Here is a 19,223-nt window from a genome sequence, read left to right on the forward strand (position 1 = left end):
ATGAGAGTGACATGATTATGGAGAGACGTGCTGTGTGTGTTTAGTTGATTTACATTGAAATGAAGCCTGCTTTTCTGGCTATTGTAGATGAGATTAATTATGTAAACTGTTTGTTGGGCTCATTTGCATTTTTTGATTGATTTGAGTACGTTCAGTGCATTCTTTATGAAGAAAAATGAAGACAGGAGATGGGCATTGTCATCTGTGCAGCATGTAGTCATGCAACTGTTGGAGGTGTTTGTCCCAGGAAATTCTTCAGATGTCTGCTAACAACTGTGCACACACATGCACACACACACACACACACACACACACACACACACACAGAGAGAGAGAGAGAGAGAGAGAGAGAGAGAGAGAGAGATCCCATTTAAGTTGCTTGGAAATGCATGCAGTCTTGGTTGTGACTATATATATCTGAATGGGTTTAAGTCTATTGTCTCTGTGTCAATCAGTATGTTGTGTGCGTGTGTGTGTGTGTGTGTGTAGGTAAGGTGTGTGTTGTCTTTATTTTGGTCTATTTGTTTTCAGTGTTTGTATGTATGTGTTCATATGAGAGTGTGCTTGCACGGGTGCTGTATGCCTAAACACACACATTGTCTGTTTGACTTTGTGCCTCTGTCTCTCCTCCTGCCTGCACCCCTCTCTCCTCCATGCCAGATTGCCTCCGTTAAATATCAATCCAAACGCTCACAGAGCGGCTATATGCCTGTCTGTCTGTGTGTGTCTACCTCTCTCCTCCAAACCAAAATGAACGACCCAGTTAAATAATAAGCTGAAGGCTAACAGAGGGACCCCATCAACCTCTGAGCTCTATCCTCTCTGAAGCCATCATTCATGGGACTAAAGCTAGGCAGCATAATGACATTGTGGCAGTGTACTTGCGCTGTGCTGCAAAACATATTAATGTTAGCCATAATGAGTTTGACGGCCCAATACGGTTGTCAGGGACCAGGCTGGGTTTTAGTTAGTCAACAGTGTCATCAAGTGGCAGAGAGTGGCTATGGCAACTGCAGTAAATGCTGCAGTGTGTCATTTTTTTTTTTCCTTTTAATGTTAAACTTAATGTGACTATTTTTCATCCTCCATGGCTTTTTTGAACTGACAACATGGACTATGTGAGAATTTAAATGGCACTCTTACACAATGGCACTCTTTTTATCAATGACGATAAAAAAAACACGATAATCTCAAAAGCTTTAAGTGTGCTTTAAGTGAGTATGGTTGTATTAGACATAGTATCTTTACTCTCCTGATTATTATTCATTCATGAATCTACATATTCATTCATGTAAGTGTGCCTCCTTATAGAAGTCTATGTATATGTATCTGTGGTAAAACAAGCATTTGGAAAAAGTGTCACTTTACAGCATACACAGGACATTTTGACAGATGCAAGGGCTAACATTTTGCATATGATTGTGTATGTGTTTGTGTGTGTGTGTGTGTGTGTGTGTCCCTACATCCTAGAATCCTGGAGCTTCAGCAGAATGGTGACATGGACATACTGAAACTCAAGTGGTGGCCCAGGGACAGCCCCTGTGACCTCTACAGCTCTGTTCAGACCCGACAGCGTGGCAGCGCCCTGGACATTCACAGCTTCGCTGGCGTGTTCTGTGTCCTGGCAGCTGGTGTGGTGCTCTCCTGCCTCATCGCCATGGTGGAAAGCTGGTGGTCAAGGAGGAAGGGATCCAGAGTCCCCTCCAAGGAGGTATGAGGATGGATGGTGGGAAGGCGAGATGGGTAGTGCTGTTGCTGGAGAGCTTGTGAGTTAGTGAGGGAGGAATTAATCCTAACACTTCTCCAAAGTCATGAAAGTGGGTTGGTGGGATGAAAGAGAGGAAAAGAGGGATGAAGGTACAGAGAAATAAAAGTGAAAAAAGTAGACGGTGAGGCAATGGAAGAATTCTGGGCTAGGAGTATGGCATTTTAGTTTGGGGTCTTGCTGGGGCAAGGAGAGTGGCATGTGAAGACCTAGTGCACACATAGTCTTGGCTCCATGACCAATATCACTGAGGTGAAAAAAGATAATTCCTGAACACTCAACAGCTTGAGAAAGAAAGGTTTGAGCATAGCCCCTCTATCAGAGAGAGCTGCTACATTGATGGGGTCTGGCGCTTTGTTAAGCCTTCCTGTGATCCCCTGCCACTTTTCAAAACAAAGTTTTCTGCCAAGAAACATAAAAAAAAAAAACTGTGCTGATAGTACTGGTTGGAATTGTTTGTTGCTAAGCTTTTGCACATTCTGTTAGAAAGAATCTTGAAGTTGTTGTTGTGGATTTTCCAGTGATTGGCTCTACTTTTTTTTTTTTTTACATCTACAGGAATACTTCCCTCTGTCCTCTTCGAACACCCAGTCATTTTTTTTAGTAATCTTAGTCATCTGTCGCTGTAGTAATACTCCAGTGAGCTTGCAATGGTTCACTGGAATGTTACTAGTATGAATTGTTCATATAATGGAAGTTAACATCAAATTCAATTTTTTTTTTTTTTTTTTTTTTCAAATTTTAATTTGACTAGCTTTTATTTTCCTGTAATATCACAGTATTTTTATGTATACATTTTTTTAGAAAGTCACTTTTCAGTTTTAACATCCAATGAGGTTATTGGATATAGACACTTCATTAGAAGAGGTTTCTGAAGCATCCTAGATGCTGCTCGGGAGGGTGTGGATTGGCCATCTGGAATCCTTTATGTGGGCATGTGAAACTAGGGTGCGTCACATGTAAACTATTCCTCATGGATATTCTTAACACCAGATTCTTAACATCAAATCAACATCTTTAGCAGCAACATTTTGTAACACATTGATGAAACAGTGGTTTCACTCCATTAGGGTGTGCTGGTGCATTGGCTTTGGCTTGAGAGGTCTTTAGTCCTACTCACTCTCACTCTATGGTACATGCCACAGAGACACTAGTTGTGCCTCTTTGAAGAGTTGACAACCACAGCAAGGACATCTAGCAGCCATTTCTTTACATAACTGTCCAGTGTATTAGCTTGTTGCCACCAGTATTTTTCTCCACCCTTGCTGCTACAAAATAAGTGGCACACTAATGGATGTGTCATGGAGGAACATGGAACATGCACCTTTTTACTGTATGTTACATACATAGTTACATACATACTTACTAGTTGACAAGAAAAATCACAGGAAATCTGAAGAGAAACTATAAATTTCCCTTTCCCGTGGTTTCAAGCAGCTACAGAGAAAGTATATGTACTGCCAAAAGCAGATTTCCTGCTCAAAACTGAATTAAGCAGCAAATTGTGAAATTGTTTAACTTAAATGAAGAGGGCACTTAGTTTTGGCTTATGCCTTCTCATCCCTTATTACTTGATCTAAAAGGCTATTAAGTAATGCTGATATCAAATAAGATTAACAAAAAAACAACTGATTTAATATTAGATGGTTCGGGTGAGTTGTTTTTCAGGGGCGGGGGGGGGGGGGGGGGGGGGGGGGGGGGGGGGGGGGGGGTTGGGGGGGGGTCCCACCACCTCTCCACACATACACACACACACACACACACACACACACACACACACAAAACATACAGTCATGCAGGAACACACTGGAAAGTGAGACAGATGGACAAAGAGGTTTGTGTACTGTCAATCAGCTGACAGAAGCAGCGGCATTGTGTTCATGGTTCCATACTGAATTCCTTAAGATACTCTTTACACTTTACAGTGAAAGGTGGTATTTAAACTCTGAAAAATGTAGTGGCAGTGCCAGTCTCTTTCCATACCCTGATGACGCACAGTCATATTCTAGATCAGACACAGATAGTTTCAAAGACGCTGGATATAAAGAGTTGCACAACCAGTGGACAATATCCTCAAGGGCAGAGCGCGAGTCAGAGCTCTAATGTTTGAGTTAATGGGGTCTGTGGGCTACAGTAAAGTGCACTTAGGTGAGGGCAACCTTGACCACTCACCCTTGCACTGCACTACCATTGTTGTAGATGTGAGTGGAAATGTTAGAATAAGTGGACGAGCATACGTGCGGAAACTGAAAAGAGCTTAAATGTGTAATTTATTCTGCACTTAAAAGTTTAAACAGTAGTAATTAACTTCTCCATTGGCCATACAATGTAATTCAGTAGTCTGCTATGCACTGTCAGTGCCCAGCAAAAAAACATCAAACAAGTTTGAACCTTTTGGAGAATAGCGGACAAAGGCAAAGTTAAAAGCAGTGTACAAAACCAGCCTAAGTCTGCTGGCATGCTGCTGCATGCAACCAGGATACAGACAGAGACACTGACTTACAGTATTAAACATGGTTAATGCATATGTGCACTAGTCCACCTGAAAATAGCTCCACCTTATAAATTAGCAGCAGCGCCCTGTAAAATATCTAATCAGCCTATCTATCTACAGTTGGTAACCTCAGCAAGGCTATAATTTCAGGAAATTGCAGGTTCTCATCAAGTCGTCACAAGAACCTTGCAGTCTGTATCATAGTGTGGCCAGGTAGCTTTCTTTTCTCTACCATAGAAAAGACAGGGCATGACATCAAATAAAAAGCTATGAGACAGCACGTTCTCTTCCACTGTTGTTTTCCTAATAATGGATCATACATACACAAGCTCAAGCCAGTCACATTACAATATTCTGGATGCTACACCTTGTAGGCACTGTAGTTCCTTTCTTCTCTCTGCTTTGTTTTATCCAGACATGGACTTGACAGGGATTTAAGCCAACCTCTCCCCTTTCATCCTAGTCAACTCTTTTGCCCACTGCTGTGTTCACTAAAACACAAGGAAATAAAGTGTTCATGCAAATAACTTAAATCAAAACTGTGAAATTGCAGCCAAGCATAGCAAATCTGGTATGCAAAACATGCCACTGATAAACAGAAAGAAATGTAATTATGTGGAAAATAATATTTTCACTTTTGGTTCAGAGTTAATTATTTGTGTGTTGGTTACAAATTAGACTGAGGCATGAAGCAGCACAGATTAATTTTAGCAGAAAATGTTTTTGCCATCAGGTAAATTACTTTAGCTTCAGACAATTGCTTTTTCCCCTCTAAAGAGGCTTTCTGATAAAGGAGGGTTAAGGTTAACTTGTGGATAATGGCTTTAGAGAATTAATGTAGAATAGTTTCCTAACCTACTATTCAACTTAAATTCCTTAGAGATATAACACCAACTTACAGGCAGACAACAGGGAGGTGTTTTAAATTAGCTAGAATGTTTTCAAGAAATAGTGCCCTGGTTACCAAAAGCACCTTTGTCCACTGGCTTTTGGTAGAAAAAAACAATATTATAAAGCTGAAAAGGACAGCAGAACATTTCCAAAGGACTTCTACTACCAGAAACAAGTAAGAGGATCTCGTCCCATCTCCCTAATCCATGGTGTCATGCTGATTTAAAGCTCCATTAAGAATAAATTGGAAAATAAGATGAAGGTAAATGTAACCATACCCAGGATGATTTTCTGGCATATCAGGATGCATTTAATGATTAAGGACTGATAGCACTTCTCACTTGGAATAAAATGCTAAGATAAACATTCTATGAATCAATGGGTCCTGTTCATTAGTGATGCAGCTCCAGGCCGCACAACGATAAGAGATTACAGATCAGAGATTAGGTCTCTAGTTTATAACTTTGGGATATGGTTATCACTACTTACAGTTATTGGATTGTCCTGCATTATAGGAATAATGTGACCTGCACGGTGCACCACTTTAACACTGAACACCTATACCTCTACACTATGATTTGTTCATAGCATCAATAGAGATTATCAAAACTGAAACAGAGATCATATCTCTTCGTCTAAGTTGGTACAAAGTGTCAGCCTTGGTGTCAAATTTAGACAGTCTTTCATATTGCTGCTCTCTTTGAGATTTTGAATTTCAACCCATGCCTTATGAATAGAGTCCACCATAGCAACACATACAATATTGGCATCCAGCTGACTGCCATGTCATCACTTAGTTCAGCAACAGGCCATGCTTTTGATCAGGCAACAAAGATTTTGTTTTTTTTTTTTTCCTCAGTGTGTGCAGATTGATGCACACACACACACACACACACACACACACCCTACACACACCCCATGTATTCCTGTCCTCAGCCCCCTGCTCAGTTAGCAGCTTTCATCTGTCATTCAGACCAGTAACCATGTCTGCCACTGAGCAACCACAAAGAAACCAAACCCTCAGTTGAACCCGAAGTCATGTTCAGTGCAGTGTAGTTCACTTACTGCATGCATACACACACACACACACACACACACACACACACACACACACGCCCCCTTGCCATCCTCATTAGCCGCTAAGAGCAGCCAGTGGAATCAGCCCCTGACTGAGAGCAGGACTTGGGTCCCAGTAGTGAATAGGTGGGACAGCAGGGGGATTAATGGTGAAGGTGCTTCATTCTCTTTGTAGATCTTGTTCAAGGTTTTTGCATATAAGGGCACCAGAGTGTCAAAGGCATCTGTCTGTTGCTGATTTAGAGGCTAGGCATGCATGATGGCATGAACTTATATGGGCATTCTGATAAAATTATAATGAATTATGTTTCATCAAAAGCTTTCATAGAAATGTAAGTTTACAGCTGTGCTTAGGTAAGGCTGGAACCTTTGCAAGATGTCAGTTGTTATCCTATAAATGTATCAGTTAAATACCCTTATCAGATACTTACCTGATTTCTGGCAAAGTGAACAATGATGTTTTTTTTCCTTTATTCCCTCCTCACAGGAAATGGAAAATGCCATGCCTAGCTTAAAGGGGCACTCAACCATCCATATACATCGATAATATAAATAGTAAAATGTAGAGAAAATCTTCTTGGAGGAATCTATTCTGTCCAAGTCAAGAACAAATTAGTATTGAATAGCATGAAAAGCCCCTTCGGTGCTGCCATGGTGAACATGAAGGTGGCTCAGTCAGCCATGTTTGTTTTTGATAGCTGACCCCTGACGCTCATCCTTCACGCTGCCACAGTATTGACCTACAGGTTGCCACTGGGTAGGCTCAAGTTTGTTCATAGCAACCACAGATCATAGGACTGACCAACTGTCCAAAGAAGCAATTGGCTGCATTTTCACTGGAAGTTAAGCATAAATCTTGCTGCAATAATTACATAGTAGCATAGTAGCAAGCAATCTGTGCCTGGGTGATGAAGGCACAACACTCTAAAACTGATAAAACTTCACAAGTATTTTTAACAAGAGGGTTGGCTTACAGCAAAATCATTATTGTCTCTAATTTACTGCTAAAGTAACAATGTCCTAATGTCTGTAAAAAACAACAGGGACATCCTTATACTCTTTCTCAAATTAATCCCAAAATGTTTTTAAGCAGGCAGCCAGCTGCAAGATGGTAACTGAGGCTACCACAGGAGTCAGTCATGCTGGGCCCACTGCAGCATGTCCTTAGACAGTTTTGGCAGGAAAATAAGTTTAAGTCAACTTCAAAGCAGCCAGTTTGAGAAATCGTGCATGTTGCATTTCATCACTTGGGAAAACTCAACCTCTGTGTGCAGTCACACCAGGTGAAAGTCTAATGTATATATTGTTATCCAAATACATAACTGATAGAGTGAACCCAACTTTAAATATTGTAATCAGGTTTGGCTAAAGTCATGCTTTCTGTCAGCTGAAAGTAATGTCAATTAGTGTGGATTCCACTTGAGAATATCATACTGGGGCAAGCGTTAGCTACCCAGTGCATTTTCGCAAACTTCATGTGAGAGGGACAGCATGGTGACCCTATCTGTATGCACGGACATATTAAAGCTTGGTTTGGCCAGATACACTATATGGACAAAAGTACTGAGCCACCTACACATCACACCTACAGGACCTTTTATAACATCGCATTCTAAATCCATAGGCATTAATGTGGAGTTGGTCCCCCCTTTGCAGCTAGAATAGCTTGCATTCTTCCGAGAAGGCTTTCTACAAGATTTTGGAGTGTGTCTGTGGGAATTTTTGCCCATTCACCCAGAAGAGCATTTGTGAGGTCAGACACTGATGTTGGATGAGAGGGCCTGACTCACAATCTCTGCTCTAGTTCATCCCAAAGGTGTTAGATGGGGTTGAGGCCAGGGCTCTGTGGGGCCACTCAAGTTCTTCCACACCAAACTCACCCAGCCATGCCTTTATGGAGCTGCTTTGTGCACTGGGGCACAGTCATGCTGGAACAGGAGAGGGCCTTCCTCAAACTGTTCCCACAAAGTTGGAAGCAGAGAATTGTCCAAAATGTCTTGGTGAGCTGAAGAATTAAGATTTCCCTTCATTGGAACTAAGGGGCCGAGGTCAACCCCAGAAAAACAAGCCCACAGCATTATCCCTCCTTCACTAAACTTTACAGTTGGCACAGTGCAGTGCTGTAAGCCACGGAACGTTCTCCTGGCATTCTTCAAACCCAGACTTGTCCATCAGACAGCCAGATAGAAAAGTGTGATTTGTCACTGCACAGAACATGTCTCCACCGCTCCAGAGTCCAGTGGCGGTGTGCTTTACACCGCTCCATCAGATGCTTGGCATTGTGCTTGGAGATGTAAGGCTTGCATGCGGCTGCTAGGCCATGGAAACCCATGCCATGAAGCTCCCGGCACACAGTTTTTGTGCTGATGTTAATGCAAGAGGAGTTTAAGAGCTCTGCAAGTATGGAGTCAGCAGAGCGTTGGCAACTTTTACGCACTATCTGCCTCAGCACTCGGTGACCCCGCTCTGTAACTTTATGTGATCTGCCACTTGGTGGCTGAGTTGCTGTGGTTTCCTAATGCTTCCACTTTGCAATAATGCCATTTACATGCCATTTACAGTTGATGAGTTGAATTAGAGCGACCCTTTCTTTCACAAATGTTTGTCAAGGCAGACTGCATGGCTAGGTGCTTGATAGACCTGTGGCAATGGGACTAAACAAAATACCTGAATTCAATGATTAAGAGGTGTGGCCCAATACTTTTGTCCATATAGTGTGTGTTGGCACCATTAGTAAGAATGAGAATGCAGACTTGGCTTGATGACTCAGAGTTTTTCTGTGTACCATCAGACAGTAGCCTACTATGCAGGTAAAATGTTCAGTGCTGTTATTTGTTTTATTAAATTGGACTCCCAACCTCCCATATGAAATGTCAGGTTGCCTGGATATGGCTGAATTCTGGTCTGGTGCAATGTATCACTGTGACCCATCAGAGGAATCTGGATGATGTTATCTGATCAGGGAGTGTTACAAACAGCCTCTTAAATGGTGTTTAGATTAAATTACAAGTTCCATTCTATTGAATTTATCTACTTTCTGATGTAACTCTCCCTTGTGGTTTAGCCCAGAGTGAGCACTTCCGAAAAAGCAGAGGGATGACTGATGAATGGTTGATGGGAGTTGAGTGCAGTTATATCATTGGGATTATCAATTAGGCTTTTCCAGTCACAGATGTTTTGTCGAACAGGGCCCATGGATTATGTGCTCAAGACAATGCTGACACGACTGATCATTTATGATTACAAAATCAAAAGCCCTCATCACTTGTGTCCCTCCCTGAAGACAATGTACAGCTACTGCAATCTGACTGCACAATCACATACAACTGCACACACACACACAACACAAAGAGATACACACTCCCAAAACACATATTTCTGCATGCATAAATAATCACTGCCTTAAATTTATTCCCATTGAGCTTGCCTTGCCTCAGTCATTTCAGTCTCATGTCAATAAAATGAATGCTCAGACTTTGTGTCAGTGTCATGAAACCCATTAACGCAAAATACGCATTTATGCATTTTTATACACCCTGGTGCTTTTCAGTTCATGTTCGTTCCCTCTCTTGCAAGTGAAAATTAAGTATCTGGCTATCTTATGCTCAGTGACCTCCAGATTGATGTAATTCACTTATGAAAAGAAACAAACAGCCAAAATATGCCATGAATAATCTTTGATTTTACTATGTAAAACCATCAAATAGGGCTAAAACATCCTTCCACACACATTCACATACACACGTGTTTTCTGCATCAAAATCAACAATGCACTGTTCATCCTATAATCCTACTAAGCTCTTTTTGTGTCTCTGTGTTTCTTAAACATACTAAATACATACATAATCACATACTGTACGTCTGCACATGCCTTTGCATACATACTGTATGTCATAATGCTGTGTTAACTGCTTTGACCGTCAGTGTTTGTGTCTGTGCTGCAGTTCTGTGTTGTGTGCTGTGGAATGATTGACATTGTTATCAGTGAGCTGGCTTTTCGATGTAAACTTAAGACATTTGCCACTGGGATTACACGCACACACAGACAGACACACAGTGTTGTTGTGCTATTCCTGGTCCCCTACAAAGACACTGGTACCATAATTGTTTTGATAATAATGGGATTGTATAGGTGCACAAAATCAAGGAGGACTATGTAACTGCGTATAACTCCCTTCTAAGCACTTCACATTTTACAGTGTATGTTCTTATTAGACAACATACTGACACGAGTTATCCATATTTATGGGAGTTAGTGGTCCTTCTACTTTCTCTGTGCTCAAAACCATCTGAATTATTTTAATTTGTGTCTGGGTGGTTATGTATGGGTATGTTTGTGGTGACAAAATATATCTGATGAAAAATGGATAATATTTATTTATTTATTATTTTTCTGAGAGGAACTATTAGCAGATGAATGTCTGAGTACCCACTTCATCCATATAAGCAAAGCACTGTACAACATGATGGCTATATTGCTTTATTTTTCTGGCCTGTAAATGTTCTGCCAGAGCTTCATGTGAAAGAGTTCTGTCATTGACATGCCCACAATTTCAAAATCTGAATATTACTCATGATGTCACCTATCAATAAGTAGCCCCAAAAAAATGACCCAAACAAAGCCAACTGTCAGTGTCAGAACTCTTCCAGGGTGATAACTGGTTTTGACCATGTCTGATATTTCATATAATCCATATAGATTTAGCACGAGCAGAGCAGGCACTTCCTTGTGTATCAAGCTAAATACCTCCTTTGGTACACCTCAGATTTTTTTTTTTTTTTCTTTTTTTTTGTTAGTTCAGATGGACATGGCCAGTCTGCTCGTTCTAACTCTATGAAATAATCTGTGTCACTGTGGCTCAAAGCTCTCATATTGCCTTTTTGTTTTGTTTTGTAGATAAGTACTCTGTGTTGAGGGGTGTAGCGGGCGAGGGGGAGAGAGAGAGAGAGCAATACAAAATGCCATTTAAACATCTACCCTTTCCAGGTATATAATGACTGTGTGAATGTCTCCCTTGAGGACACAACAGCACAGAACAACCTGCCTACTGTGTGTGCTGACTGACTACCATGTCTTTTTTTCTCACTCACCCCCCACCCGTCTGTCTCTCCAATCGACTTCTCTCTCTCCTTCACCCTCCCATCCTCCCATCTGCCTGATCTTGTCTGTTGCTCCTCATCCCTCCTCTTTGCCTGTCTGTTGTTTGTCTGTCTGTCTGTCTGTTTGTCTATTTGGCCTTTTTTTTTATCTTCACACACAAATCTCATGCACACAAACGAACACACAAACGTATTAAATTCTGTCCACTCTCACATCTCTCTCCCATTATTGTCTCTCTCTCACTCGCTGTCTCTTTCCTCCTGTCCTTCTTGCTTTCTTTCTCTCACACACAACACACACACACACACACACACACACACACACACACACACACACACACACACACACACACACATACGCACATCACACACTCACCCACACCAGACACAGGCAGATGGCCCGTCTGCCAGGCAAGCTGCTGATCCGTGCCCTCATAGCCCCAACGAGCACCCTCTAGCCCTGGGGGGTCAGGCCCAGAACCAGACCCCCAACACCGCCAACACCACTGCCCCCACCGCTACCCATTACCAGCCCCCAGCATGCTGCGACATCCCCTGCGCCCTGATTGTGCAGCACTCCTACGAACCCACCAACCCCTCTGAGCTCACCCCCAAAATGAGAATGACCACCTTCACCACCTCACCTCCCACCCCAAGGTTATACATACAATAGACTCTACCCTCTATTGAATAGAGGATAAAAAATGTATCAGCCATGTGATCATTGGTTAGTAATACTTATGGATAGATACTTTTGTAATGCAATGATTCATGCATTATAATATGAGCAGTCATGAAAATCAAGGCGCAGGAATCAAAACTGGAATGTAACCTTGCAGTAATGTCCTAGGTCAAAAGCAGATGTACCTCTTTTTTAACACTTTTATATGCCTGACATGTCCTGGTATGTGTGCAATGATGCCTTTCAGCCATTAGAGGGTGCTGTCTCTCTATCAAGATGCAAGTGGAGCATCAGCTTTGACGCACAGCTTAGTCACTGGAGGTCTCCAGTCAAAGTTGCATGCCCTGCAGAGTTACATGTGTGGGTAAATGCTTGTAGTGCAGAATTTATGTAGCATAAGATAGACATTTTTACAGAAACTTATTCCATAAATGAAGCCAAAAACTTTTTGACCAACTTTTTTCTAAACTAAGCTTGGCTTGAGTAAACCAAGCTTTTACTTATAATACATATATTTATGAGTCATCGTAAATGAGAGCTGTACTGTCCATTTAAATGTATTTTTGATCATTAGATTTATTTATTTAATTTTGTTGTAAATACTTTGTAGATTTTGATCATTAGGTTTTCTAGCAAATTATCTTCTGCACACATACTGTGGGCATTACAATGGAAGAACACAGTACACCATCCCTCATAGCTAATGTCAGAAATCACAGTCAGGTCTCTCCTTCTGCTTTGTCCACAACAGCTTTTCACTTTTCCGTGCCTCAACCCTTTTCCCTCCCCCTCGTAGTTACCCATAAGGCTCCTCTCACAGGCAGCAGACTGACCTTTTGTGATTCACTCTTCTCTTTCACCCCCCTTCATTTCTTTTTATGCCAACTCTCTTCCCCGTCAATATCCCCTTTCTCCACTTCTCTACTTCCAAACGTTTAGTGTGTGTATGATAATGTCACGACAAACAACAGCGCCCCCCCGTCCTCTTCTTCCTCCTGCTGTCACTTCCTTAGATGGCAACCAGGGGGCACCACTGGTGGTCCCCTCTGCCCCTGAACTACATACAGTAGGGCCAGAGCCCCCTCCAGACCCCCCAGACCCAAAGGACACGGTCAGTAGAGCTGTCTGTATCCCCTAAAAATGTGACTTCCCCCTCTTCAAAAATGCCGTTTGTCTGTGGCCAAAAGATATTTCTGTGAACTCCCCAGATGTAAACACTGGTGAAGCCCACCATCCCACCCCTGACTCCATCCCTAAAAAACCTTGACTTCCCCTCACTTGAGCACTGTATGCCTGTCAGCAACAAAATGTGATCCCTATTCACCAGACACTTCAGAAAACCTTAACTCCCCTCATCCCACCCCACACAAAAAAAAATAGAGAAGCACACTGCCATTTTGGTGCGTGTGTATGTGTGTTTGTGTGTGTGTGGACAACACAAAATTGAGGTGTCACCTTTCAAGAATTTAGGAAACTCACTGAGCACCCCAGCACCCCTTAACACAGTTCACCTGAGCCCTCTCCTCTGTATATGCTCACCCCACAATCATTCATTATGAACTGAGCTCCCCTTCACCACTTTCCACCCCCCTCCTACCCAGTACAAGCATGAAACACCTTTCACTCAGTGTTACCATCCTTAAGACTATGTGGATAAGGAATATATGTGAATATAGCACTATAAGGTATGCTTTGTAATATTGCTAAGTTTCAGTTGATGTATAGTATAAGTTAAGTTAAAGCTTAAGTAAAGTAGTTTGTGTTTAGCTGGTACTAAGAATCTGTTTGAATATCAACCAATGATTTCCTCCTATGTCTGTTATAGTTGATAAGTAGACCATAGTAGCTGCATTGGCGCTTTATATGCAGCCTGGGCAAAGTTCACTTGAAAAAGAGAAGTCAATCTCAATGTGAATTTTCTGGCACAGTGAGCCATGAATGAAGAAAACATTAATATTATCCAATAAAGAAAATACTACTTATTTATATGTGCCACACCAGTTATTTTAGAGTATATAAGTTGCATGCATAGAGCAATAGATAATGTATGGTAACACTTGCTTGATAGTTAAGACCTAGCACACTGGAATCGCAAACACTGCATGAATGCAGTGCGTGTATTCCAGATGAGCTGCACTCCCTTATAGAGCTGGTATAAGTGTGTGTGTGTGTGTGTGTGTGTGTGCGCGCGCGCGTGTGTGTGTGTGTGTGTGTGTGTGTGTGTGTGTGTGTGTGTGTGTCTGTGTGTGTGTGTGTGTGTATGCTTCTCTCTTCAGTATCCTGACCACAGCTCAGAGTGTGCTTCTCTATCCTTCCCTCCTTCTTTCCCTTCTTCTTTCTTGTTATCCTGCTTTCCGTCACCCACATTTCCCTGTGGCCATTATCCATTCATCCATTTATTACTTTCATGTCGCTTCACTTTCAACTTACTTACTCTCATTCTCACTCTTACGATCATGTTATTTTGATTCTCTTTAACATTGTCACAAAATTTTGTTTTGCCATCCATATGCTCTCTTGACCTCATCCCCTCCTGCTCTGGATTGTCCAAATTTCTCCTCCTTGCTCTCACTCCCCTCTTTTCCTTATTATCCATTTGTACTGGCTGGATGGATGACATCCTGACTGTTGAATACAACCACGTCCCATCCTTCTTCTTCTTCGTCCTCTTCCTTTACAAAATACCTACTCTCTGCACATACTCTGCTCTGTTTCCGTTTCCTCCCTTTTTGCTCTCCTTCGCGATTCTCTCCACCTCCACATTCCTGTACTATTTGAACTACCCTCACACCTTTTCCTTTACCTCCTCTCTCCTTTTCCTCCTTGTTCCAATTTACCTCCATTGCATATTGCACCCTCTTTTCTTCCTATTCATTCTCTTTTCTCAATTTCACATTCTTTCACCTCCTCTGATCTTCTCCTTCTATCATTCCATCCTCCTCCTCCTCCATCCCTTCCACTCGCTCCTCTCATCCTTAAACTTCTTTCCTGAATCTTTCCCCCATTCCATCCCCTCTCATCCTTCTTTCCCAACCTCTTCCCTTCATGCCCTCCTTCCACCTTTCCCCACGTCATTTCCTCTTTTCCCCTGCCCCTCCTTCCCCTTAACCTCCATTCGCATTCTCCATCCCCTCTTCCTTTTCTCCCTCCTATCCTTCCCTGGCCCTCCCTAACTGCAGGACGATAAGGAGATCGACCTGGAGCACCTACACCGGCGGGTTAACAGCTTGTGCACCGAGGATGAAAGCCCCCACAAGCAGTTCTCCACCTCTTCCATCGATTTAACGCCCCTCGACATGGATGCCCTGCCCGCCGCGCGCCAAGCACTGGAGCAGATCAGTGATTTCCGTAACACCCACATCACCACCACCACCTTCATCCCAGAGCAGATCCAGACCCTCAGCCGCAGCCTCTCTGCCAAAGCCGCCGCTGGATTTGCCGCTGGTTTCGGGAGTGGTGGCGGTGGGGGAGGGGGCGGCCTCCAAGACCATCGGACTGGCGGGGTTGGCCCTTTCAGGCAGAGGGCCCCCAACGGTGGCTTCTTCCGCAGCCCCATTAAGACAATGTCCTCTATCCCCTATCAGCCCACAGGTCCAGGACCCAACTTTGGATATGGCAACGACCCAGACAGGGGCACCTCCATATGAGGAGCTGCTATGGAGGTGGTTGATTCAGGAGAAAGAGGAGGAGGGGGGGAGGTGGTCAGAGTGGGCCATGGGTGGTAAAACAAATACACTATGGCTAAGCTAAAAAAAAAATATCCGAACATAGAGATCTATGTACATAGGAATCCTTTTGTTTTCTGTTTTCGCAGGGCTGTTTCGAGGGGTGTTTGTTTTCTATGTGGAGGAGGAGATGGAGGAGGTGGTGGTCTACTGAGGCGTTCCTTATCCTCCTGCAAACCAGCTGGTGACGCAGGAAAAGGGGGGGAGGGGCGGGGAGGGGAGGGTGGGCTCGAATCCTTGCTTTATTGTTGTTGTTCTTGTGGTTGTTTGGGGGATTATTTTGGGGATATGTGTGAAGGGGGATCTGTTTTTCAATTGTTTCTGTTTTAAGACGTGAGGACTGCCTCATGTCATGGAGACATACTGTAATGACATGACTCCTATTAATGACTAAACCCCACCTTGGATGGTTTAGTTTATACTACTGCAACAAGAAACGCTTCTATACCCTTGTGAACTCCAGGGCTGCCATTAGCGGATGATACTGAGGCGTCTGAGGCCATGATCCCACGGTAACCCCAAGGGGCTCGTACTAAATTAGCAATTAAGGGGCAGTTATTTTCTAAAGGCGTATGTAGAGCCCTTAACACATGGTTTTGTCCGTAGCCCTGGTAATACTTACAGCAGCTCCTTCTAGCTCTCTAAAGGCACCATCTCAGTGGTTATTGGAAGACTCTACTACTTCTACCGTCTTACTCTGCCTTTTCACTATATGGGAGTCCATCATGCTCGGTTTTCTCTGGTGTTGTTTCATCAATACCTGTGGTTCCAAATGTGAAGTCATCCCCAAGATGGTGTCCATGAGGTGGCCTGACTAGACCTAAGACTTGCAGCTGATGACATGCTAACACCTTCGGGGTGCATCGGTCTGGAAACTGTTGAAATGCCATGGCAGTGCAACAATCTGACACTGCTGAACCACGTATTTGGTGCATTGGTCTTAAAATATCTCTGCCATTTTGGTGCATCAGCCTGAGACTGTTTTCACCATTCTGATGCACATTAAAGACTCTTTGTCAATCCCACTGCACTGTACCAGTGCCCACAGACCTGTAAGTGATTGTATGTAGATCTGATATTTTCTTTTCTCACCTGTACTGTGCTGTCTGCTTTTCAAGGCAAGGTGAGATCCTCTAATAAGACTTTGAGAGGGATTATTAAAAAGGGATGATAAATAAGTGAAAGAAAAAACAAGTGAAAGAAAAAAAAAAACATAAGACAAGCCGAAGGACTTCAAAAAGCTTATGCTTATTATATGTCTTTTATTGACTTTTGTTTTTGGAAAAAAAAATAGATTTTAATGCGTGGAATGTGTTTTGGTCAGGAAGTACAAAAAATAACATTGTTCTGAGCTGTCTACTTGTTTTTTCTCTCAGCCAACTTTGAAAAACTGCTAAATGAGTGCTGTAGTCTCTGGTTTTGCATCATTAAGTCATTCAAAGTTTTACTTTTCAGTTGTTAAGTTTGTTATTGTTTGTTTTACCTTATTTTAGTGCTGCCATGGCCCAGAAGTTTAAAAGAAAAAAAAAAAGCTCATTCTGTATGGTCATGTCCTTTTCAAGTCCATTAACCGACCATTCAGTTCTTATCAGGTCAAGCGGTGAAACAGAGTCGTATTCTGGTTCAGAAGCCATTGCAACAGCATTTTTAGCGCAGGGCTTATGTCAACTAGATAGCTGTACCCTCCCAACGCCCAGTCATACCCAAAATGCCACTCTGCATCTGAACTGTCTAAGAGTAGGGAGCCAGTGATTGTGCTTTATGGTCATAGGGATGTCATGAAGAGTCAATGGCCGTCCTTTAAGCTCATTGGAATCTTATCAGAAACCAGTGGCTGCCTTTTTATGAGATGAGTCTGAAATACACTTCTATTTCATATCTATAATGTTAAGGGTACTGTTTATATAACTTGTTTTTAAAGTGCCAATTGATTAAAACAAGACCATTAAGGTGCATTTTAGGGTTGGGAAAGGGGAATGGTACATCAGAAGCATTAAAGGAATATTTTGTGGACTGGTGGGTGGGGTGGTCAAAAGGAACCAAACCTTTTTCACTAACACTGTATTAATAATTGATAATGTTAGTTGTTTAGAACAAGTTTTCAGTTTGTTATCTTTAAGAACTAAAAACCGCAAAATGTTGTGCGTAGAGAACTCAGTCAAGCCGCAGTGTTTTGAAGCAAGCATTCTTAGGCGTTCTTTTCTTATAATAGGCTACAGTATGGCTATTGAATGACAAATAGGACACAGACAAACATTTAAAAAGTTTTATTTAGTATAAACAAGAGAGACATTATAAAAATGTATATTTTACATGTTGATGCTATTTTTGTTTAACAAAAAGAGAGTATATCATTATGAGCTTTAGTGTTGAGTTTAGCAGTCACATTACTGCATTTGGTTTTCCCCTGTCCTGCCCATGGTCAACACACACATAAACACAAACTTTTGCTTTTCTCATGTCATCTTGAGTTCATTTTATTATTTGCTGGCTAAATAACAAAAAGTGGCAAGTTGATTAAAAAGAAAGCATGCACAAACTTGCTCTTGCGCTATCTGTTAACATTTTTAATTTCATACATAGAACGTACAGGATTTACTTGATAATTTTCAAAAATTTATGATGTACAGTATTTAATATAGGCCTATTTTGTTGTATGTGTTGCATATTATTCAAAAACTGAACAAACTGGGGCCTCTGTTACAAGTGGCAAAGCTTTCTGTGTATAATTTGTCTAATAAACAGGTTTTCTACAGTGGGATGGTATTTGTTGTCTTTGTTCATCTAGAATAAAAACAGATTTGAAAGTGCCACAATCAACATAGCAGAGATAGTTTTCTTATGCTTGCTTTTTTCTGAGTCCCATGGACATGCGTATGAAATGGAAATGACTTTATAGGTCAGCATAGTTGCACTTTTTCATCTCATGGTCATGCTAAGCTACGTTCATTTACAGTGTATCCATCATTTCCGCACTTTGTACAACAGACGGGGAACCATTCCAATAGGCCAGTCAAAGAGGATAAATCACACGTGGCTTCATACCAGACCAGTTATACAATAAACTGAGAATCCTGTGCAGATACTTAATGTTATATTTCATGATTTTATGTGTTATGATCAGGACCAGGTCTAAGAAAACTGACGAGTCTCTGGCAACTCTAATTCAAAGGACAACAGCAACTCCTCAAACTCCTCCATGGTAGATACAGTATGTTTTGGCCATCTCTGTGTTTCATACACGTCTGTAAATGTCTTGAAACTGTCAATGTTCAGCATGGGAGGTAACCTACCAATGAGCAATTCTTGATAAAAAGTTCAGCCATCATGTTAAATTTCAGAGCACATTCTTATTGATTAGAAACACAATTAATCAATGACTACTGCTTAAATCTCTGACCGACTTTACTTTTCTAAGTTTTCTCATGACTTTGTACACCACCTCATGTAAGTATACCAAAAAAAAAAATCTCAAGGTGTCACTCCACA

At 41.9% G+C, this 19,223-nt stretch overlaps 1 protein-coding gene across 1 annotated transcript in view; it reads left to right on the forward strand.

The window, feature by feature from the left end:
- The window catches only part of grid2 (glutamate receptor, ionotropic, delta 2), a 607,933-nt gene extending 589,757 nt beyond the window's left edge, over window positions 1-18,176 (forward strand). Inside the window, exons 15-16 of the mRNA XM_030061028.1 lie at window positions 1,471-1,711; window positions 15,189-18,176. Of these exons, the coding sequence (XP_029916888.1) occupies window positions 1,471-1,711; window positions 15,189-15,656 (709 nt within the window). The 3' untranslated portion in view covers window positions 15,657-18,176. The remainder of the gene's footprint in view (window positions 1-1,470; window positions 1,712-15,188) is intronic.
- Window positions 18,177-19,223: the final 1,047 nt, after the last annotated feature.

The sequence above is a fragment of the Myripristis murdjan genome, chromosome 9 (assembly GCF_902150065.1).
Source record: "Myripristis murdjan chromosome 9, fMyrMur1.1, whole genome shotgun sequence".
In the NCBI taxonomy this organism is placed as follows: Eukaryota; Metazoa; Chordata; class Actinopteri; order Holocentriformes; family Holocentridae; genus Myripristis; species Myripristis murdjan.